Source organism: Mirounga angustirostris, unplaced genomic scaffold (assembly GCF_029215605.1).
Source record: "Mirounga angustirostris isolate CCGP_5_RB_7025 unplaced genomic scaffold, mMirAng1.0.hap1 SCAF_14, whole genome shotgun sequence".
Classification (NCBI taxonomy): domain Eukaryota; kingdom Metazoa; phylum Chordata; class Mammalia; order Carnivora; family Phocidae; genus Mirounga; species Mirounga angustirostris.
In genome coordinates, this window is record NW_026991722.1 from 74,349,895 (window position 1) to 74,373,645 (window position 23,751).

Here is a 23,751-nt window from a genome sequence, read left to right on the forward strand (position 1 = left end):
CGGCTGGGGCTTGGATAAGGATTGCTTTGAATCTGTTGATCACTTTGGGGAGTATTGCCATCCTGACAATATTGTCTTTGAATCCATGAACATGGGATGTCTTTTCATTAATTTAGGTTACTCCAAGTAATTTTAATCCCAGAGTTTTAGTGATGAGGGATTGAAGAGGTTCTGCCCATGAATATTCAGGAAGACAGGATCTGATGGATAGGAGGGGCTCCGTAAATATTTGTGGAACAAATGAAAGAACTGCTGTACTGATGTTCCCTTTAAGGAAGATGCTTAGGAGTAGCTGGTGGAGAAGAGGTGTTGGAATGCTATGATTTGTGTGTGGGGGCATGGGGGCTGCAGATTTCCTTAGGAGCTGGGCTGATAAAATCAACAAGAGGCCTTGGGATTGAGAAGACTGGTTTGTAAGGGAAAGTCAGTGGATGCCATCATTGCCTTTTGCTGAGAAGACCAGTTCGTGCTGAAATTAACAAAGATGCATTCTGGGTTACTTGAACAAATAGAGGCAAAGGTAGGATAGAGTGGAATTTAGAATTGGGCGATGAACCTTTAGATATCACACAGAAGAGATTAGGACAGAAGCTTCACGCCAGAATGACAGGGCTTTGGCTTGTTTACCTTCCTTCATGGAGACCCTCCAATGTCTTTCTCACCTGTTGATTTTCTGGGTGGTCTGTCTTAGGCTCCAGCATTTCAAGTGTTGCTCGACTGACTCCTGACAAGCCAGCTGGCGCCCACTTCCCACAGAAGCTGGTCATGAGGCTGTAGGCAGCAGCAGCTTTGCTGGCTTGACTTGGCAGCCGGCTGAGACCGCCTAAGTCGAGGTCTTCGGAAAACAGGGCCTCCTCACACCTCTTCCAGGACATTGTCTGTCATTTGCTCTGTCATTTTCCAGGATGTCTCAGCTGCCATCAGGATCCAGGAGGATTTGTTTTTTCCATGGGTTGGAAAAGTGCTTCTCTGGATGGGAATGTGCTTTGGAAAGCACTGGAAGGTAGGCTTGTTTCACAGTCACATTTGAGCTCTGTGACACTGGCTGGATCGGCCCAGCGTGTCACTTCAGAGAGACGCTGTCCTCGCGGCCAGTAACGCCAGAGGCGCCCAGTGGCTGTTTATACCTGACGTTCCTGAGTGGGAGGAGAGAGCCATGTTTGGACTCTGGGAATTTTTTTTCAGTCCTTCACCAAAGCAGCTAGTCCTTAGACTCTCCTGCTCTGGGGGTCAGAGTTTGAGCCCTTCACCCCATTTGTCCTTGGATGTTGGACTGCACTGTCCTCTCTGTGCCCGACTTGAGGCTCAGAATCCTCCACCTTGTTGACTGTGTTTCGGGGCTTAGAGGAGTGAGCTGCTTCCAGGACATGCATTCTTTATAGGGGTGGGACCTCTGATTCTTGCGTGCTGTGAAGAGAGGGAAAAGCCTTCTTGGTGTCGGTTTCTCTGGAAGTGGATGTGCTTCTCCGTACGTCTTTTCGGCACCTGCCCTACTGTGGGTGTGAAGGCACTAGCCGTGGGCCCATTCCAGGGGTGTGTGCTCCCCTCCAGTGGACTCACCCTGCTCGTCGGCTCTGGTTTATGGTGTTCAGTTTGGGTGTGTACTCATCCTCTGCTGCCTCCGTCACCATGGGCAAGTTACTTTGCCTCTCCCTCCAGTCTCCTCGTCTGAGAAGTGGCATCTGTCATGGGCTTCTTGTTGGGAAAATAAGGTCTTATCATACGTAAAATGATCACAGTAGCAGGCATTCAGCAAATATCCGCTGTCACTGCTGTCACCATCCTTATGGCTGCTTCCGCCTGGCACACTTGCTGCTCTTTGGTCAGCTGCTTAGTGTTCAGGTCCGTGGCCCCTGTGTATCATTCTCTAACTCCAAAGGCTCTGAAACCTCTTTTTTTTTTTTTTTTAAACTACTCCTCTGGCAGCAGTACCTGACTTGAATGGACGCGTGTGATGTGTAGGCCGATTTGTCCCTCTTCCGGTGTTAGGGCTGCTGAGCTCCTCCCGTGTGTGACAAGGGGGGCCGCAGGACCTTCACTGCTGGAAGACAGAGCAGCGTGCATGGGAGCTGCCCCTTCCCCGACGCAGCTGGTGGCGTATAGGCCCAGTGGTGACAGGGCCGCTGGCCGGGCTAGCTGAGGGGGGCCTGACTGAGTGTGGAGTGGCTCTGTGGGAGCAGGCTGGGGTCGGTGAGGACGGATGGGCCACTGGAGCCATGTCTCGTGTCTCCCTTTCCTCTGGAGTTCAGTACAAGTTGAGTGGGATAAAGATCCAGAGTAGCAGGGCTCCCTTGAATGTTGCAGGCTGCTAGGAAAATAAATTGGAGGGAAGGATCCAAGGTGTCAGTACCAAAGGGGGTTAAGGGGGGAGTGTGAGATTTTCAGCTCTCTTCAGGGACCACTGCTCTGCGGAAGAAATGGATGATGGTGAGGCTTTATTCACAGAGAAAGGTGGACTGAGTTTCTTCCTGATGTGGTTATAGGTTTCTAGATAGCCCCTGTGGTGTTGTGGGGAGGGGTCTCTGGAAGGAGGACCCTTTGCACTGTTGTGATACATAGTAACCACACTTCTGGGCCCGGGAGCTGACAAGAGGAGGGGCTTTTGTTAGGGATCCAGGTGTGGCAAGCAAGTAAAATTAAAAGGCTAGGACTGGACTTGAGATTAATTGGTCGCGAAGGGGCTCTTGTAAGCATTAGATGCCAATTCGATCAGATAGTTTTGGGGTAAGGAGTTGTCTCCCTGACTGATGAACCATTTTTCAGCAGACTCCTGCTATTTGGAAAGGTGCTTCAGACAGCGCACACTACCGTCCCAGCCCCTCCCACTTCCGGTGCCAGGTGTGCAGGGGACCCTCAGCAGACGGTGTCCTCTGGCAGCTGGCCTGGGAGCTCCCCGACGGATCCTGGTTGGCAAGGGGCTCTGAGGCTGCCCTCCCGGACAGCAGGACTCTGAGCAGGCCCTGTGGCTGGCTGGTTCACTGTTCAGCATTTCTGTACCGCTCTTCTGTTCATCTCTGTTTCTCTCTTTTCTTTTGTTTCACTAGCTTTTGGAGATGTATCTTGAAAGAAGTTGCTGTGGGCTGTTTCTCTGTTTTCTTCTGAGTCGCAGGGAGCCCGTTTAGAGAAGAACTCAGAAGTCAAGCCTCCTTAGGGTTACTGTCTCATTCTACCAGGCTTTGTTCGGTTTACTGAGCACATCCTTGTGTGCTAGGCCATCTTGTCAAAGGACAGTGGTGACAAGACACTCGTGATAACTGCCTTCCTGAGCTCTGTGTCTCAAAGGGAAGGTCCCTGAGAACACAGGCCGTAGAAGGCGCCCCGAACACAGGACAGGGAGGGCTGTCAGAAGAAAGCAGTGTGTAGACTGGGACCTGCAGAATGAGTAGGTCTTAGCCAACTGGAGTAGGGAGGGGATTTGTGTTTCTGGCCGAGGGGACAGAGGCCTTCCCTGTGGCCGTGTGCGGCCTCTCGGGGGAAGCAGAACCTGGCCGGAGGCAGGCAGGGGCCTGTGCTTGAGATGCAGTGGCCACGGAAGGGTCTTGAACCAGGACGTGCTCTCAGAAGCAGGGTGGCCTCTGTTCACTTTCTGTAGCTGCCATAACGAAGTACCCAAAACGGGAGCGCTTAAAACAACATAAACTTATTCTCTCTCAGTTCGGAAGCCAGAAGTCTGAAATCAAGGTGCTGACAGGACCATGCTCGCTCTGAAGACTCTAGGGGAGGATCCTGCCTTGTCTCTTCTAGCCTCTGGGGGCTGCCGGCTTCCTTGGCTTATAGACACTTCCAGTCACATGGCCATCTCCTTCCTGTGTCTCCACACGCACTCCCTCTGTGCCTGTGTCCAAACCGCCCCTTTCCTAAGGACGCCAGCCCTATTGGATTAGGGCCCACCCTAATGACCTTATTTTAATTGGATCACCTCTGTAAAGGCCCGGTTTCTTTTTTTTTTTTTTTTTAAGATTTTTTATTTATTTGGCAGAGAGAAGCCCAAGTAGGCAGAGAGGCAGGGAGAGGGAGAAGCAGGCTCCCCGCTGAGCGGGGAGCCCGATATGGGACTCGATCCCAGGACCCCAGGATCATGACCTGAGCCGGAGGCAGCCGCTTAACTGACTGAGCCACCCAGGCGCCCCAAGGCCCTGTTTCTAAATAAGGTCCGCCATCCGAGGTCCTGAGGTTGGGACCGGAACACATCAGCCCCAGACACCCGGCCCTGTGGCCCATCTCACCGGTCCTGTGTGCTCTCCTGCAGAACCGGGCGGTAGGTCGGCCCAAGGGGAAGCTGGGCCCGGCCGCGGCCGTGAAGTTGGCCGCCAACCGGACGACGGCGGGAGCTCGCCGGCGCCGGACGCGATGCCGCAAGTGCGAGGCCTGCCTGCGGACCGAGTGTGGAGAGTGCCACTTCTGCAAGGACATGAAGAAGTTCGGGGGCCCCGGGCGGATGAAGCAGAGCTGCATCATGAGGCAGTGCATCGCGGTGAGTGCGGCGCAGTCTCTCCAGGGATGCCCCTGGGGGCGGAGCCGCGGGCGCAGCCCCGCCTCCCCCCGGGAGCACCCTGGCCCTCCTCTGCATCCAGACCCCACCTCCCTGGCCTGTTCTGCTCCTTGGTGTGGTCTCTCCCTTAAAGAGAATGTTCCAGTTGCGGAAACCCCTAAAAGGTGCTCCCTGTGGGAAGAAAGGGGGCTCAGACCACTGCTGTTTCAGATTCCACATTGCAGGACTGGGGGGCGGACTTAACCGTGCTAGGCTCCTTTTTCTTCATAGGCTGCTGGTCTTAGAACTTCCTTCCCTAGATGACGGAGTACTTTGAAGTCTCTGCCATTAAAGATGTCAGCCTGTCCTGTCTGTGACCCCATTGCCAACATTTATGGTCCGGTTCATGACGGTTCTAGGCCCTCCCTTCCTTCCTGTCCTGCCTTCAAAGTCAGAGGTCTAGGCGAAAGGTCAGTGCCCCTCCTGAGGGGGCTGCCCCAGATAAAGAGGACTGATTTATGGTGCCTAGGAGCTGGGCTGCTGCAGAGCTTGGCCCCTCCAGCAGACTGTCCCACTGCCCCCAGCCTTGCTCCAGGACAGGGCAGTGGACACAGACTCTGGCAACTTGGCATGGTCCCGGGGTCTGTCCGTGCATCCAGGACCTCCAGCACATACACACGCTCTGCCTTCCGCAGGGTGCTGCTCCCCGGGCCTCCATGATCTCTCTGCTCCTGTGGGAAAGCAGGCTCAGCAGGAGGGACAGGATTCCTGGGTGAGCTCCGAAGGCCCAGCCTGGCATCGGGTACGCCTTTCTCTCTGGCTGTGGCTGTCCCTCCGAGCCCAGGGGCACCTTCCCCTTCTCCCTCCACACGTACTGTGCGTGTTTTTTAGTTTTATGGTTTTTTTGTTTTCTTTTTTACTATGGTCAAAAACACAGAACAGAATTTACCATTTTAACCATTTTTAAGTATCCAGTGCAGTCATATTACCTATATTCTCAATTGTTGTGCAAGCTGATCTCTGGAACCTTTTCATCTTGCCAAATGGAAACCCTATATCCATCGAACAACTCCGTTTCCCCTCCCCCAGTCCCTGGCAGCCACCTTCCTACTTTCTGAGTGTGACTGCTTTAGATACCTCATATAAGTGGTGTTTCTCCTTCTGCGACCGGCTTACTTCACTGAGCATAATGTTCTCAAGGTTCATCTGTATTGTAGCATGGATCAGGATTTCCTTTTTTTTTTTTTTTTTTTTAAATACGTGAACTCTGTGCCCAACATGGGGCTTGAACTCACGATCCCAAGATCAAGATTGCATCCTCTACCAACTGTACCAGTCAGGATTTCCTTCTTTTTAAAGACTGAATAATACTCCACCGTTTGTATATGCTGCATTTTCTTTACTTGTTCCTCTGTTGATGGACGTTTAAGTAGCTTCCACCTCTTGGCTCTTGTGAATAATGCTGCTGTGAACAGTATCTCATTGAGATCCTGTTTTGAATTCTTTCGGATATATACCCAGAAGTAGGGTTGTTCAAACATACGGCAGCTTTTTTTTTTTTTTTAAGATTTTATTTATTTATTTGAGCGAGACAGAATGCACGTGCATATGCGCGCATGAGTGGGGGGACGGGCAGAGGGGAAGGGAGAGAGAGAGAATCTCAAGCATGCTCCATGATAAGCATGGAGCCCATCCTGGGGCTTGATCTCATGATTCTGAGATCATGACCCGAGCCAAAATCAAGAGTCAGATGCTTAACCCAACTGAACCTCCCCCCCCCGGCGCCCTAGTAGCTCTATTTTTAATTGTTTTGGGGACCACTATATTGTTCTCCATAGAGGCTGCTCCACCTTACATTCCCCCCCAGCAGCGCTCAAGGGTTCCGTTTTCTCTACATCCTCACCAACACTTGGGATTTACTGTTGTTCTGGTCATGGTTACCCGAATGGTTTTGACCTGCATTTCCCTGATGATTGGGGATGTTGAGCATCTTTTCATGTGTGTGTTGGCCGTGGCTTCTTTGGAGAAATGTCTGTTTAAGTCCTTTGTCCATTTTTAAATTGGATTGTTTGTGTTTTTGTTGTTGAGTTGGGGTTCTTCATGTATTCTGCATATTAACCCCTCATCACATACAGGGTTTCTGAATATTGGCTCCCATTCCATAGGTTGCCTTTTCACTCTGTGGATCGTTTCCTTTGCCGTAGAGTTTTTGTTTCATTTCTTGTGTTTTTGTTACCTGTACCCAGGTCATTTCAGTGGATTTCAGGAAATTTGGGAGTCCCCTTGAAATTAAATACAGCTTTTTGTCTCTGTGCATGCCTATATATACATTTTTCTGGAGTGAGGGTCCATGTGACCTGTTGCATTCTGTCAGGATTTAAGAGAGGTTATCTGTAGGGACTATTGGTTTTGAGAACAGTGTCGCCTAAAACTCGGCATGTGGGCCGTGACCCAGCACTGTCTCTTCAGCCTTGCCCCGCCCGTGTTCGAGGCCCAGTTACGGGACCTGTCTCCGCTCTGGTGCCTAGCCCAGTGCCTGGCACAGTGAGTGTTGAAGGAAACCTTACTTTTGTGTCTTTCTCCAACCTGACGGGTCTTCTGGAACTAATAGTAAATGTAGTCTTGGCCTGACTCTTGGCATCCTTCTTACTCTTCTTCCAACCTTTCCACTTTGTTGGGGCTCTTCCTGCCGTGCTTTACCCACCTCTGACACTTGCAAGCCACCTCTCTTCCCTTTCCAGGCCCTTCTCTCTTGATGTGCCAGAGTCTCTCCCCATGACCAGCCTTCCCTTTGCTCCTCCTTGCGAGGTTTCATCCCTTCACACTGTCCAGCTCCATCTCCCTGCTGGCTTGGGCCTGGGGTCCCCTCCCAAGTCTCTGTGGTGGCTTTGCCTGTGTTCTACCTGCTGATTCCAGAATCAGTCCCCTAGCCTTGCCCACCCCATCACACACCATCTTCTGGCCACCAGGTGTTCCCCACCCAGTACCTCCAGCTTTGGGCTCGCTGCATCCCCCGCCCCGGCTGGCCAGGCCTGCCCCCCTGTTGCCGAATGCTCTTGCTCTTTCTTCTCTGTCCCCTTTCATGTGGGTTGGAGGTCTCTTTTGCTTTTCCTGCTCCCCACTTCTCTACCTGTAGGAGCCCAAATTCCCCGTCCTGGGAGTCCTGAAATCAGCCGCTTGCTGCTTCCCATGGCATTTTCCCATGTTTTCCTAGGATTTCAGCGTGTTCTGTCTCCCAGACAGCTCGAGGAAGCAGCTGCCTTCCTCGTTACTGTTCCCCTTTTGGTTGCTCGCTTCAGGCTTTAGCAGATGTTTATTAAGTATTTGTTGAACAAATGATGGCTCTTTTGCCTTCAATGTTCTATTTATTTGAACTCAAATGTTTGTGCCATCTTATAGACTTTTCATTTAGTGGAGCATATATCCCGGCTTATTTGAAGCTCTTCTAATTCAGTGTAATAAAAATTGACTGTGTGTTTCCTCTAGATCCCAGGTACTGGGACGTGGGTGTGTATAAGGGGAGAGTCTATGTGCTGACCCTCCCGCAGTACCTCAATGTTTGTAGCCCAGTACCTCAACGTTGTGGTCTTGGGAACTCTTGAAAATTATGAGGACCCCGAAGAGCTTTGTTGATGTGGGTTATTATTATTACTGTATTCAGGATTAAAACGGAGAAGTTTAAAAAAAACTTTGAATTTATTTGAAAAGAACAGACTTAACTACATGTTAACATAAATAACATTTTTTACAAAAATGATTAGGAAGAATGGCATTGTTTTATGTTTTTGTATATCTCTTCTTTTATGTTTGGTTCATTAGACAAGACCTGCATTTTCACATATGTGTCTGTGTTCATTCTGTCGTAATACATTGTTTTGGAGGAACTATGTGAGGAAAATGTGGCCTCACACAGATCTGTAGTTGCAAAGGGGAGGCGGGTATTTTCATAGTCTTTTCAGGTGGTGGTGGGTAGTGGTGGATATCTCTGATACTCTGCTGGAACTCAACAGGTGGTAGTTTCTTAAAGGTTAGTTGCAATGTGGAATCTGAAACTGTATCAGTGAAGTTTTCATACTGTTACATTAAAATTCATTAGTCTTTCTTGCCCCCGGAACAGCTCATTTGCTCATGCATGATGTTACAACATCGTCCATTGGTTATTTGGGAAACACTGGCTCACTGAGTTATACAGATTTTCCAAATATGGGCACACAGTGTTATACAATGTAAAAGAAAAAAAAAAGTAATCACATTTGTTAACACCACCACCAGTCTCCTTAGAACTAAGTCTGTCCAGTTCATGGTGGCTGATGTAAGTTTTCCAAAATTCTAATTTTTGTTTTAAAATGTGAATTTTATCCTTTGTAACAAATGCTATGAATTTGTTTTTCTGGAAGTGACCAGCTCATTTCATCTTTGAGAAATCGGCCAGTACTCTTTTTTTTTTTTTCATCAGTCATTCTGTCAAGTAGAATGATGTTCTGTGGAGAAAATGGCCAAGTGCAGTCACAGCGTGGTCACGAGTGCCTTTCCTAGAGATAAGCGCCGGCCCCCAGCGCACCGCATTAGTGCTCTGTGCGTGTCCCGCCTGTTCTGTCGTGCACAGCCCTACAAAGATACGTACTCCAATAACAGTAAATACTTTCCTAGAAGAGGTTACGTACTCAGGGGTCGAGGAGCTTTCTCTGCCCCGTCAGAGCCCTTCTTCCGTGAAACCTGGCCATCTTTGTAGTAAGTGTGTGGCGGTGACTAACTCCATGCGTCCTGGCGAGAGCCAGAGTTTCCCTCACCAGAGCAAATGTCAACATAGTTGGAAAGGGCAGATAACATCTTAGTGTTCCTCTGACGATGGTTTTGACCCCGCGGACCTCCCTGGAAAGGTGGCGGGGACGGTGCGGTGATCGCGCCGGTGACGTGTGGCCTCGGCCCCCCCTCGGGCCTGGGCGCAGGTCACGCCCCGCCCCGTCCTCCAGGTGACGCTGGCCCTGGCCTCCGTGTTTCCAGGGAGCCCCCCTGCCCCCCTCACCCCTGGGCCGCCTCGCTGTATTTTTCTCCATGTCCCTTGTCACAACACATGCTGCTGTTCTCCGTTTGTCTGCCTCCCTCCGCTGACATGTAGGCTCAGGGTGGCAGAGATTTCCGTTTGTCTTGTTCGGGGCTGTGCCGGGCACTGAGTACCTGGCCCGCAGAGACGGGAGCGGCCGAATACGGGAATGAGCGCGTGGATGAGCGGCGGGCAGGGCTTGGGCCGGGTCTCTGCTGCCCGCGGGCCTGGACTGCTCCCCGCCGTCCCGGCCCCTGCTGACGCGGCTGTGCTCTCTCCGGCCCTTCAGCCAGTGCTGCCCCACACCGCCGTGTGCCTGGTGTGTGGCGAGGCAGGGAAGGAAGACACGGTGGAAGAGGAAGAGGGAAAGTTTAACCTCATGCTCATGGAGTGCTCCATCTGCAATGAAATCATCCACCCTGGATGCCTTAAGGTGAGCAGTCCCGGGGGCTCCGGCCGGGCGCCTCCGCACGCCCACGGAGGGCCTCCGGTGGTGCTGATGCTGGGGGGCCCGGTGAGCTTCCTTCCCCGGACGACCTCCACGTCTGCGGGGCTGTGTGTGTCAGATGATGAGCTGAGGCCAAGAAGAGTCTGGAGGAGTTCAGACCTCCCCCCGTGTCTTCGAGGGAATGAACACACACCCCCCACCTCCCGATACCTCAGAACCACAGACAGTTCCCAGAGTCTTGCACCCAGACCAGAGGGAGAGACTGGGTGGTTGTGCGGCTTGCTGGAATCCTGGCTCCGGGCTTCTGGGAGAACAAGGCCTGGGCCAGGGGAGGGCGGGGCCTGTGACAACAGGTGGTTTCGTCAAGAGTTGCTGTGTGCCAAGCACCTGCTCCCTTGCTGCGCCCGGGCAGGGCTGCCTTCTCGCGGGGACCGCCGTGCTGTGCCCGCCTGTCTTAGGCAACAGGTTCCACCGCTGAAGGGAAGAGACTGCTCTGGGCTGTCCCCAGAGAATGTCATCATGCCTGGCACCTCCCCATCGTCCCAGGTGTCAGCCTGTGTGTATCTGTGTGTTCAGCAAGCTTGAGGTCGGCCTGCCCCAGATGTTAACTCCGCTCTGGAATGTCTCCGTTCCTCCGTGGTGGTAGTGGGGGTTTGTCTGGAGGCTCGTCCTCCTGCACACACCTCCCACTCTGAAGGGGCACTGTGATTTCTCCCTGCCTTTGGAAGTCAGACCTTCATGGTTTATTTGCCTGGTGACTTCAGTCTCCCAGATCAGATACAGCGCCTCGGAGCTGCTCACACTTAGCACCCAGGACAGTGTTGCTCCATGACTGAACAGTTGGTGGGGTCCTTTCTGGGTGCCAGGCCTTGAGCCAGTCGCTTTACCTAGGTTATCTCCCTGACCTGTTGCAGAACGGTGGTGAGACAGGTACATTCCGTTTCATGATCGAGGGCACCGGCCCACGGCAATGGAGCGATTTGCCCACCACGGTCACTGAACTAGTAAGAGGCGAAGTTAGGATTTGACCCCTGGCCAGAATCAAGAGCCACCCGTCTGAGCCACCTTTGTTTTCTTTCGGTCAGGGATGGGCTGGAAATGACATTTGGGAGGGGGCTGTTGATGTTCTCGCAGGTGTGGCATCTTCTGCCCCCTCCCTGCTTGCTGACTGGCGTGTGTCCTTTGCAGATTAAGGAGTCAGAGGGCGTGGTCAACGATGAGCTTCCAAACTGCTGGGAGTGTCCAAAGTGTAACCACGCCGGCAAGACCGGGAAAGTGAGTGCCGGCCTCCAAGTCCCAGGGGTCAGCCTGGGAGGGGCGGACCTTGGCCTTGCCAGATGCAGCCTGTCCCTGCGCTGTTGGCCAGTGGGGTGCTGCGGGTTCCGGGAGGGGGGCAAGTCCAAAGATATACAGTTGGTTTGTTCCTTCTCTCTTTTTGGCCTACAAGCAAAAGCGTGGCCCTGGCTTTAAGTATGCCTCCAACCTGCCCGGCTCCCTGCTCAAGGAGCAGAAGATGAACCGGGACAACAAGGAAGGGCAGGAGCCTGCCAAGCGAAGGAGTGAGTGTGAGGAGGCGCCTCGGCGCAGGTCAGACGAACACCCCAAGAAGGTGCCCCCGGACGGCATCCTGCGCCGAAAGACGGACGACGTGCACCTGAGGAGGAAGCGGAAATACGAGAAGCCCCAAGAGCTGAGTGGACGCAAGCGAGTACGGACTGGGAGGAGCTGGGCAGCGAGGGGTGGCCTGGCTGGTCCTGTGTGCGGGGCGCACGGGCGGGGGCGGGGATGGGCAGCGGGGAGAACTCGGGGTCGTGGCCTCTGGCTGCCCTGAGCAGGTCACATAAGTCCTGAGAGCCCGGCCCAAAAGAAAGGAGGGGAAAACCAGCAAGTCACTCCTCTTCCCACCCCTTTAGGCCTCGACGCTGCAAACGTCCCCCGGTTCCTCCTCTCACCTCTCGCCGAGGCCCCCTCTAGGCAGCAGCCTCAGCCCCTGGTGGAGATCCAGTCTCACTTACTTCCAGCAGCAGGTGCTCCCACGTCGCCCCGCCCTCCCGAGGCCCTGGGGACTCGCGAGTTCCCGGGCCGCCCCCGCGCCCCCCTTCCCCCCGGGTCCTCCAGCCCATTGCCGCAGCCGCCGCAGCTTCCCAGGCCCCAGTCCCGGATCGCTGGCTCGTGGTTCTGGCGAGGAGCCTGGGAAGCTGAAGCTGCTGCGGGGAAGCCCTGTGGATCTGGGAACCTCGGAGGATCCTGGCGGCCCCGCTCCGCCCACCGGCCTTTCCCGCGTCGGCCACGAGGGGGCGCCTGGTTGTCTTCCCAGCTCCAGCCATTAAGGCTCTGCTGGGAACCCCGCAGGCCCTGCCTCCAGGACTGGCTCCCAGGGCCAGGTCTGACCTCAGTGGGCCAGTGCACATCTCAGGGTTTGTCCAAGGGTGGGAGGTCGGTTGGGTGGGAACAGTTCGACCACATTTCTCCCTTCCAACTTCTCTTAAAAGCAGCAGGGAGGGCCCACTGTCTATCAGTCACAGTAGAGATGGGATTTGGGGGAAAGGTGATCCTCCAGCCCCTACTCCAGAGACTGTGGTTTCGTGGTGGGGTGGGGGGTAGAGGGGACCAAATCCCATGAACCCTGGGAGCAAGCTCTGCATGCTTTTATTCCTGTGACAGCTAAAACCTGGCAAAGAAGATAAGCTTTTCAGGAAAAAGGTACCGTCTTCCATTCTCCTGTCTTCCCCTCCCCCCCACACCTGCCCCTGGGTCAGTGGGTCCCACATGGGAGGGTGGAGAGGCCTGGGTGGGTGCAGCCCTGAGCCTAGGGGCTTAGCTGCCCTCGCTCCCCCTCCTCCCTCAGCGGCGGTCTTGGAAGAACGCCGAGGACCGGATGGCTCTTGCCAACAAGCCTCTCCGGCGCTTCAAGCAGGAGCCGGAGGATGACCTGCCCGAGGCGCCCCCCAAGGCCCGGGAAAGCGACCACTCCCGCTCCAGTTCCCCTACCGCTGGGCCCAGCACGGAGGGGGCAGAGGGCCCCGAGGAGAAGAAAAAGGTAAAGATACGCAGGAAAAGGCGGCTTCCCACCAAGGAGCTGAGCAAGGAGCTGAGCAAGGAGCTGAACCAAGAGATCCAGAAGACGGAGAACAGCCTGGCCAACGAGAACCACCAGCCCATCAAGTCAGAGCCTGAGAGTGAGAGCGAGGAGCCCAAGCGGCCTCTGGGCCTCTGCGAGCGCCCCCACCGCTTCAGCAAGGGGCTCACCGGCACCCCTCGGGAGCTGCGGCACCAGCTGGGGCCCGGCCTGCGCAGCCCACCCCGTGTCATCTCCCGGCCCCCTCCCTCCGTGTCCCCGCCCAAGTGCATCCAGATGGAGCGACACGTGATTCGGCCACCCCCCATCAGCCCCCCGCCTGACTCGCTGCCCCTGGATGATGGGGCGGCCCATGTGATGCACAGGGAGGTGTGGATGGCCGTCTTCAGCTACCTCAGCCACCAAGACTTGTGTGTCTGCATGCGGGTCTGCAGGACCTGGAACCGCTGGTGAGGGGCGCTGGCTGAGCTTGGATGGGGAGGCAGCGAGGGACTGGCCCGGTGTCGGGCTCCAGGCTCAGGCTTAGACTAGCCCGGGAATGGCACATGCGGGGTATGTGTCCCCACCTTAGTCATCGTGGTGATCTTTCTTTCCTTCTAAGCTCAGTCCAGCTTAATTCTCAAAGAGTTCCGGGTGGCTACAGCAATTTGGTCACGCTGGTCTTGTCAGAAGAGGTGAACCCTAGTTGATTGCCTGATTCAGCCCTTGGAAGCTGAGCTAAGGACCAGGTGGAGTCCTTGTCCTTAAAGAGGTAGCCCAGGTTCAAAGCAAGGGTTCCAGTTACTGATCTTAACTTCAGCTTTGGTATTTCCTAGCTTTCTGGCCTTTGCCAGGTTACTTACCTTCACCTGTAAAAGAGTATAATACGATGTCTGCCTAGAGCACTGTTGTGAGAAGTGGCCTGTAGGGGGTGTAGTAAAGCCCCCAGTAAATACTTAATGCAGAGCAGGTACTTGCTTCTCCCATGGGGGCCCGTGGCAGTCAGAGCAAAGGTGCCCAGGTGTGGGCAGGACAGGCGTTAAACGAAGGATCCAGAGGGTGGAGTTAGGGAGTCCCCCACCCCCGAACTTGGTAGTGGGGAAGTTGCCACAGCCAGAGCCCCCAAGTTTGATGATGCCCCCTCTGCTGGGCCTGGCCCCCAGGTGCTGCGATAAGCGGTTATGGACCCGCATCGATCTGAACCACTGCAAGTCCATCACACCCCTGATGCTGAGTGGCATCATCCGGCGGCAGCCTGTCTCCCTGGACCTCAGCTGGACCAATATCTCCAAGAAACAGCTGAGCTGGCTCATCAACCGGTTGCCTGGTGAGCACTGGGCCAGGGACCCCAGAGGTGCAGTGGTGGGGGCTAGGGTGCATCTCCTGACCTGCCACCTCTGTCCCCCAGGGCTCCGAGATTTGGTGCTGTCAGGCTGCTCATGGATCGCGGTCTCAGCTCTCTGTAGCTCTAGCTGTCCGTTGCTCCGGACCCTGGATGTCCAGTGGGTAGAAGGACTAAAGGATGCCCAGATGCGGGATCTCCTGTCCCCACCCACAGATAACAGGCCAGGTGAGTGGCCAGGCCCAGGGCGTGCCCAAGGGGGTCAGCTTAGAGGCGGTGTGACCAGGCTGTGCCATTGGATCTGGTTTTCATCACAGGCCCCACCTGGTGCATGTGTTCTCAAGCCTCCTCTGGTCTCAGCCCTTTCCCAGAAGGTGCAGAGATTGTCCCGGCTGACATGTTCTCGGGCACTTGCAGGAGTAGAAGCGATGCGTGAGAGCAAAGGCTTCTTTGCACGCCAAGACTCCACTGGGGGGTCTTCGCGTGCATCTGACTGCTTCTCTGTTCATCTATCTTTCGTTGGCTTTAAGCCCCCATAAGCACGGGGGTCAGTGTAGTTAGAGATGGGGTCCCAAGAGGGAGCCTTCCTGGGCCGGGTTGCGAGTCATTGCTCCCCACCTGTCACTTACACAAGAGAAGCGTGGTGATCCAGAGATGCCGTGCTGTCCTGCCCCAACTGGCTGAGTACTGCTGGGTAGAGTGAGGGCTGTGTTTCGGATTTTTCAAGACTCCAGAAGTGTGAGATTTGATGTGGAATCTTTAGATTTTTAAATGTAGGAACTAATGTGGGGAAATACTCAATGGCCAAGTGAAACCCCAGTGTGACACGTGGCTGGTCGGCCTTCTAGTGTTAGGTTAGTGGGGCCACATCTCCCCAGTCAGGTCGACATGCTGCCTCCCTCCTTCCTGCCCCCTCAGGTCAGATGGACAATCGGAGCAAGCTCCGGAACATTGTGGAGCTGCGTCTAGCAGGCCTGGACATCACGGACGCCTCCCTGCGGCTCATCATACGCCACATGCCCCTGCTCTCCAAGCTCCACCTTAGTTACTGTAACCATGTTACTGACCAGTCCATCAACCTGCTCACTGCTGTGGGCACCACCACCCGAGACTCCTTAACCGAAATCAACCTATCAGGTCAGTCGGGGGCACCCAGCAGGGTCTTTCTGGGACCCTGGGGGACAGGCTGGGACCTTCACATTCGTGGGGAAATAGTTTGTGTGCCTGCTCTCAGAGGGTCCTGGTGTTAGGGTGACGACAGATCTGTAACAACACAGACAGACGGCCTAGGCCGGAGGAGAAACATGAAACGCAGCAGTTACTGCTGGATTGCTAATACTCGCTGCCAAGAAACGGTGCTGGTAGCAGCCAGAGCACAGAGCCGTGGTTCCTGACCCAAAATACCGACTTGAGGAGCTTCTCCCGGGTGGTGCAGACCGACTGGCTCGCGCTGCACAGAGGGGAGCAGGGCAGCGGCAGGCGGTGAGGCCGGGCAGGCTGGACCGATGAAGTAGCTTGGTTTCTGTTGCTATTGTCCGCACTTATGTGCAGCCCCTGACCCCGCTATCAGGGGCCTGTCGGAGGGGAGAAAACTCTGCAGCTGGCACCGGGGTTCTGCGTCTGCAGGATCCTCACTCTACTTGCTGATGGGCTGGAGTCGGTTTGCGAGGCCTGGGCCGTGACTGATGGCAAGCTGGACAGAGAGCGCGGCCCCCCTCCGCCCAGCTCAGCCAGATCTGGTCTCATTGCTTAGGATGTCAGATTGTGTAAGTAAGATGTACACAAGACCTATAAAAACACTTTTTTCCTCCAGAAATTAGCAACTAATAAAAGACACCTTCACTTCATACTTGGTAGATACACACGTTCCTGTCAACTGTGCCACACTTGAGGAGGAATGGGGAGGTTTGGCGGTACGAGACCGTTCTCTACCTAGGAAGCCATTCCTCCTCCTCCTTGGGGAGTTTTGGTGGCAAGGGTTGTCCCTCCCTGTGGAGGCGGAGAAGAGAGCTCTCCTGGCTCCCCGCGTGGTCTTGCACGGATGCTCCCCCCTGGGGAGAAGGGCCTGGGCGGGGTTGGGCATTGCGGTGACTCTACTAGGAGTCCCCCGGCCGTGGGGCAGAGATCCCAGGATCAGTCCTCCTCCCCTGCAGTGCCGACCATGCCGTGCCTGCGCGTGTGGAAACCCGCTTCTGCATTTGTTTTTCCACGAAGGCCCTCCCTTCGTCTCCGTACAGGGAGCTCTGCGTCCCGGTGAAGGGCTCTGCCGTCCATGGCGGCAGACCTCTATACCCAGTCTCTTTGAGAGTCGTCTCTTTTTACAAAGTTTTCCCTTGCCATCATTATAACTAATGATAAAAGTTAAGTCTGTGGCACAAAATAGAGGACAGTGGACATGCTTCAGGATCCATGAACTTGCGGATCTGCTGTAGTAACAGAGTGAAGTCACAGTTGTCCAGCTTTTGTTATTCAGGCTGAATTTCACCGCAGAATATTTATTTGGGTGCACAAGGCAGGCCCTTCCCTTCTCTTCCCCTGATCCCCCCCACCCCATACACACATAACTGCCTTAAAGTCTTTCTTCCAGTGTCTGTACTCCACACAGCAAGCCTATGTTGCTATTTCTTGATTTTCTTTTTCCACTCGGGCATGCTGTATTTACCAGCTTGCTGTGTAGAACACAAGGATTACTATTCTTACATCTTCTCCCTGCCTTATCTTTCTAATTCACAGTTAAGTCTCTATCTTTTTATGGCCACGTAAGTACTGTCCACTGTTGAGCTAAATAGTGTACTGTAAGTACATTTCCCTTCTCGCACAAATTTTTTTTTCCTGGAGTTAATAATAATTGCCTTTTATTATATTAATCACCATACATTACATCATTAGTTTTAGATGTAGTGATCCATGATTCATTGTTTGCGCATAACACCCAGTGCTCCATGCAGAACGTGCCCTCCTTAATACCCATCACCAGGCTAACCCATCCTCCTACCCCCCGATAATTGCCTCTTTTTTGCTTAGTCTCTAAGCGGACTCTGCACCAGACTCGAGCACTGTTCTGCCCCCACACAAATCCCTCTGGCCCCGACCAGTTTCTGCAGGAGCCCTCCTTTCTGGACTTTCTCCCAGACTCCTGCCTTCTGTTCAGCCTGGGACTGTCTCCCACTACCATCCTAGAAATTTTCTTGGTCTGTGTGTTGTGTAGGGTCCCCACTTTCCTTGATCCCACATTTTTGTCCAAAATGTTATTCCCTCACATTTAATTGATAGCTTAGCTGGATCTAGGAACCATGTTGTTTCAGAAAGTGGAAGGCAGGGGCGCCTGGGTGGCTCAGATGGTTAAGCGTCTGCCTTCCGCTCAGGTCATGATCCCAGGGCTCTGGGATCGAGCCCCACATCAGGCTCCTGGCTCAGCAGGGAGCCTGCTTCTCCCTCTGCCTCTCTCCCTGCTCATGCTCTCTCTCTATCTCTGTGTCTCAAATGAATAAATAAAAACGTAAAAAAAAAAAAATTCACGGCTTAAAAAAAAAAAAGTGGAAGGCATTGCTCCTTTTTCTTTGCCTTCCAGAGTCTAATCCAGAACCACTTGATACTTCATCCTTCGGTGAATATTTTCTCTACTCGGAAGTTTGTTAGGATATTTTCGTTGTTTCTATTTTTCTGTAATTTTTTTTAAAAGGTTTTGTTTATTTTGAGAGCGAAGGAGCAGGGGTAGGGGCAGAGGGAGAGGGAGAAAAACAGACTCCTCACTGAGTAGGTAGCCCAATGTGGGGCTCCATCCAGGGACTCTGGGATCATGACCTAGGGCAGAGGCTTAACCCACTGAGTCACCTAGGTGCCCCTAGTTTTCTGTAATTTTTGATGATGAGCCTTGGTTTGAATCTTTTCATGCAGCACACTCGGGAGCCCTTTTCGATCTAGAAACAAATGTCCTTCAGTTCTGGGAAATTTCCTTGAATTATTTCTTAATTTCCTTTTCTTCTGTTTTCTCTGTATTAACTAGTGCTCTGATACCCTTTTTTTTTCCTCCTGTTTTCCACCATCGTGTCTTTTTTCTTGCTTTTTTGGGAATTTTCTTCTACTTTATCACACAATTCATACAGTGTTTTGTTTTTTTAAGATTTTTTTTATTTAAGAGAGCAAGTGGGGGGAGGAGCAGAGGGAGAGGGACAAGCAGACTCCCCACTGAGTGTGAGCCCAATGCAGGGCTCGATCCCACGACCCTGAGATCATGACCTGAGCCAAAACCAAGAGTCGGACACCTAATCGACTGAGCCACCCAGGTGCCCCGGTTTTTATTGCTGTTGTTTATGTAGGTCAAAAACAGTCAAAACATGGGCAGTTTCATGTGGTTCAACCTATATTTTTAATTTTCCAGCTTTATTTTATTCACTGAACTCACACCCTCCCCCTACATCCCCCCATCCTCTCCCCTCACCTGTTCTTTGTACTTTTGTAAAGAGGCCTATTCTTGTTTCTTAGATCCATCCTGAGGATATTGATAGTTTTATTTTCTTCTCCCTGCATATACTTTTTCCTTCAGACGTAGTCAGTGGCCCTCATGGGAGATCCTCCTCGGATTTAGTGTCAGTGTGTGGTTGTCCGCTTTGGGGTGACCGGAGGCTGTGGACATCAGTCAGTGTGTGGTCAGCATGGGTTGTTTCTTTGGGGAAACTCAGATGTGAGATCTTTCAGATTTCTCTTGAGCTGGTGAGGGCTGCCAAAAGGATTCTCTTTGACCTCCCAACTGGAGGGGGCAAGCTAGGCTGCCCGCCTGGTGTCCTAGGGCCTGGCAAGGGAAGGAGGCTGGGGGATCTCAACAATCAGCAGGGAAGTTTCCCCATAGACCCTGATTTTGGCTGGGTGCCCCAGCCTGCTGTGCCAGATGGTGCCCAGACCAGAGACTTTCTCTCTTACCATCAGAGACTGAAACTCCACTCTTCTGCAGAGAGAAGAGCACATGCACAAGCCAGGGGTGGGCAGAAACAGAGAGAGTATCCGAAGCAGGCTCCATGCTCAGTACAGAGCCCAATGCAGGGCTCCATCTCACAACCATGAGATCATGACCTGAACTGAAATCAAGAGTCGGAACTGAGCCACCCCAGTGCCCCAAGTTGTAGTTCTTTATATATATACTCTGGATATTAATCTCTTATCAGATACATGATTTGCAAATACTTCTGCGCATTTTTTGTGTTGTCTTTTCACTCACTTGTAGTGCCGTTTGCATAAATGTTTTTAACTTTGGTTTAGTTCAGTCTCTTTTTGTGTTTTTGGTGTGGTGTTAAGAAACCATTGAGAAATTCAGGGGCGCCCGGGTGGCTCAGTCAGTTAAGTGTTTGCCTTCAGCTCCAGTCATGATTCCAGGGTCCTGAGATTAAGCCCTGGCTTAGTGGGGAGACTGCTTCTCCCTCTGCCCCTCCCGCCACTCCCCTGCTCATGCTCTGTCTCTCAAAATCTTTAAAAAAAGGAAAACGAAAGAAACCGTTGACTAATTCAAAGTCATACAGTTTTTAGCTCCTGTGTTTAGGTCTAAATAATTTTGAGTTAATTTTGTGTATGGTATGAGGTAGAAGGTCCAGCTTCATTCATTTGTATATGGATATCCAATTTTCCCAGCACCATTTGTTGAAAACTTTGTCTTTTACCCACTAAGTGGTTGTGGCACCTTGCCAAAAATCTTCGAAGATGCAAGGGTTTAATTTCTGGGCTGTCAGTTCTGGTCTCTTCGTCTGTATGACCTTAATGCCGGTAATACATGCTGTGGCTTTGTAGTGAGTTTGGAAGTCAGGGAAATTGGAAACAATTTTGTTTTCTAGACTGCTTTGGCAATTCAGGATCCCTTACATTTCTACATGAATCTTAGGATGGATTTTGTATTTCTGCAAAAAAAATGCTGTTGGTGTTTTATAGCAACTTCACTGAATCTGTAGATTGCTTTGAGTAGTGTTGGCATTTTGACATTTTAACACTATTAAGTCTTCCCATGAATATGGGGTAGCTCTCCATTTGTATCTTTAAATTCTTGCAGCACTTTTTCAGTTTTCAGTGTAAAAAGTCATTCACTTCATTGGTTAAACTTATTCCTAAGTATTTTATTCTTTTTGATGCTACTGTAAGTGGAATTGTTCATTTTCGGATTGTTCATTGCTAGTGTATAAAAATGCAACTGATTTTTGCGTGTTCATTTTGTATCCTGCAACTTGGCTGAACTTGTTTACTTCTTTATGCCACCTCCAACCCTGGGACGTGGATAATCATGAGGCCTACACTAGGGCTGTATTATTTTGATAGTTTGCCTGCACTGTTTTCATTCCTACTCCCCTGAATGGAAAAAGGAAAGTGCAGATGCTAGTGATGAGAAAGTGAGGCCTCCATCTGAACACCAGAGATGAAGGAATTTATCTGGCCCAGAGGGGGAGCTCTGAGCCCCAGTTGGATGCTAACTGGCATTGAAGCCAGTTGACTATGGATTCAGTTCTAAAACCAAAGAGGGTGGTAAAAGCAAAATATAAATTAATAGAGTATGGGTAGAAGAGCGTGTCTCTAAGTGAGGGCATGACGAAGGATTCCAAATTCTGGGTTTACTCGCCGTCAACAGAATCTCGCCAGCCCCTTTTAGCACCCAGGTCTTCTGCATGGGTTTCCAGTAAACATTTAGTAAGGGGGCTCACAAGCACGCTGTGCCTCGCTTGAAAGCCCTGGTGCCCATATCAGGAAAAAGGATCCCAAGATGACCATACAGATGTTCTCACTCTCACCCTTTGCTCCCTACCTTCCCCCAGAACTGATCTGAAGGGAATAAGCCGATAAGTGCACAATAGCGTCACAGGGAGGACTTACCGACAATAAATTAGATAGGAAAAGCAAGCTATTTAATATATCGTGTGATCCTGTCTTTGTTAAACAGCATAGACAGGAGACCTATTTATGTGAGAATATATACATATAAAGAGGCAATGATTTAAGCTTGGAAGTCTGAATACTTTTCAAGCATACATGAACCTTTATAATTGGTAGTTGGAACAATTCCCCATTTAATGAGAGTTTTCCCTAGGGCACTAGGGACTGGACTATGCTCAAGGGCTCTGTCCTGTTTCTTCATTGCTCGGTGCTGGGGTTTGGGGTGGGGGGGCGGTAGGGGCCTGTGGCCTCTGTCTGCAGTCCCTCCACCTCATGTTGTCTCCTCTTCCCTGCAGACTGCAATAAGGTTACTGACCAGTGCCTGTCCTTCTTCAAACGCTGTGGAAATATCTGTCATATTGACCTAAGGTACTGCAAGCAGGTGACCAAGGAAGGCTGTGAGCAGTTCATAGCGGAGATGTCTGTGAGTGTCCAGTTTGGGCAAGTGGAAGAAAAACTCCTGCAGAAACTGAGTTAGTCCAAGGACAAGTATGTAAATAAGGGGTGGGTGGGGGGAGGGGACACAGCCGGGGAGGGGAAAAAACTTTACAGAAACTAGGGCTTTTATTTTCAATTCGGAACTTGAAACAACAGACCACACGATTCCATTTGGCAAGTCTTGCTGAGGGAGAAGCCGTTCCACCACCTGTTTGGGGGATGAGTGAACCGGACACTTCGCTTTGGGCTCTCTGAATTATAACTGCACTGCTTTCTGGACCATTTCTAAAGGCAGCCTTTATCAAGAAGACATTCCCACGGGAGAGGAGGATGGATGTTGAAGAAATTTACTGAAGCATGAGCTTAGGAGTTTGGATGGTGGTGGTGGTTTGGTTTTGGACGCCTCAGTCCTTGCAACTCCGGGGGGCGCTGTCAACATCAAGTGGACCACACACCACATCTGCTGCCGTTGTGACACTTTTTGTTTGTTTGGTTTTGTTACATCTTACATTATGCAGAACTATTTTTGTACAAATTGTTTAAAAGTTATTTATGCAAGGTTTGAATGCATACCTGTGTTTTTATTGTTTTGAGATTGCCAACTTTCCTGGTTTCCTTAAGGTAGGAGAGAACTTAACCTGTACTTCATCGATACAAATAATCGTCTCCACACGTGCCCAGATCTGGCAAAGCAGGTGAAGACCTTCCAATTAAAAGCATGTTTAACTGGAAGTTGAGAGCCTGCTTTGCACGTCAAGAATTACATAAGCATGTGGATATATGTTAATTATAGTCGAAGTAAGACACTTTGCCAACTTTCCTCTGTATAGAATTCACCCATTTCTCAAAATTTTAAAATTCCGACTTCAGCCTTTGCACTCAGGAGGGTTTTGCGCCGGCATGAGCTCTTGTACTCTACACAGATCTAATTTATACAGTGGGTCAAGAAGTAGAATAAATGATCCAACATAGCCTTTCTCTTCCTTTTTTTCTCTCCCTTGAAGTGAGTTGAGTTCTCGTTCAAAGTTGAGAACGTGGCTGTTTCCGCGCCGTCAAGTTACGCCTTCATCGGTGCCATTGTTGTAAGGTGGTGTTTTCCTAGACCTTCCCCGATGCGGTTTTACCTTTGTTGAATTTGTATAAACAATTGTACAAAAAAGCACTCTTGGCCTTGGAGAGTTTCTGTTCGAGTGGCCTCGGAATTGGATTGAGAAGTCCAGAGGCAGCGGGCTCAACACCGGTATGAACACTCTAGCTCCGTCCGCAGAGAAGCGCGGCCTGTGTGCGCCGGCCCGACGGCAGGTGGCTTACCTGCAGGGCTGCCGGAAAGAACTGCCACGGCCCCAGGGGCGCGGGGGGGAGGGGGGCTGTCCTCTCCTCAGCCTCTCCCTGGAGGCCACTGACGCACTGGGGCCAGCGGGCGAGGGAGAAGCCGACTCTTGGGCCAGGGCGGCAGGAGGCACGGGGTTGTGAGGGGCCGTCTCCAACTGGAGACACACAAACCAGGGAGAAGGCCTTTCACATCACAGAATTTTTTTAGGAGGGTCTTACAACCTTCTCCCCTTTGGAAAGGACTGCTCTAGTGAATCTGAAAATGGAGAAGATAACCCACCTTCCTTCCTCCGTAATTTGTTGCCCCCCCCGCCTTTTTTTTGCCACAAAATGGTTTTAGATCCCACCCAGTCTCATGCCGCCTGTCAGTTTAAACCCAGAGATCCTTTGATGCAAACTGGAGACCTCTGCAGCTGTTACACCCCAAAACTGAACTCGGGAGATGCACTTTAAAGAGGTAAGATTCGTTGAACACTATGTTTTGTTTGTTTTTTAAGATTTTATTTATTAGAGCACCAGCCAGGCGTGGGGGTAGGAGAAGCAGACTCCCCACTGAGCAGGGAGCCCAACGTGGGACTAGCCATCCAGGACCCTGGGATCATGACCTGAGCCGAAGGCAGACACTTCACCAACTGAGCCAACCAGGGGCCCAACACTATGGTTTATTTATAAAAGTGTGGCTTACTTTTGCAAGCCTGTTCATTCATCATGG

General features: G+C 51.9%; 1 protein-coding gene across 10 annotated transcripts in view; it reads left to right on the forward strand.

Annotated features, from left to right (window-relative positions):
* Positions 1–22,869, forward strand: part of KDM2B (lysine demethylase 2B) — a 118,136-nt gene extending 95,267 nt beyond the window's left edge. For 8 of the 10 annotated variants that reach the window (XM_064578318.1, XM_064578322.1, XM_064578317.1 and 5 more), the window contains 11 exons: positions 4,250–4,474; positions 9,805–9,948; positions 11,152–11,238; positions 11,402–11,671; positions 11,877–11,990; positions 12,628–12,666; positions 12,812–13,491; positions 14,185–14,348; positions 14,430–14,591; positions 15,282–15,500; positions 21,566–22,869. In XM_064578318.1, coding sequence (XP_064434388.1) covers positions 4,250–4,474; positions 9,805–9,948; positions 11,152–11,238; positions 11,402–11,671; positions 11,877–11,990; positions 12,628–12,666; positions 12,812–13,491; positions 14,185–14,348; positions 14,430–14,591; positions 15,282–15,500; positions 21,566–21,747 — 2,286 coding nt within the window. In that variant the 3' untranslated portion in view covers positions 21,748–22,869. The remainder of the gene's footprint in view (positions 1–4,249; positions 4,475–9,804; positions 9,949–11,151; positions 11,239–11,401; positions 11,672–11,876; positions 11,991–12,627; positions 12,667–12,811; positions 13,492–14,184; positions 14,349–14,429; positions 14,592–15,281; positions 15,501–21,565) is intronic. The other 2 variants (XM_045887707.3, XM_064578320.1) reach the window with 1 other exon arrangement.
* Positions 22,870–23,751: the final 882 nt, after the last annotated feature.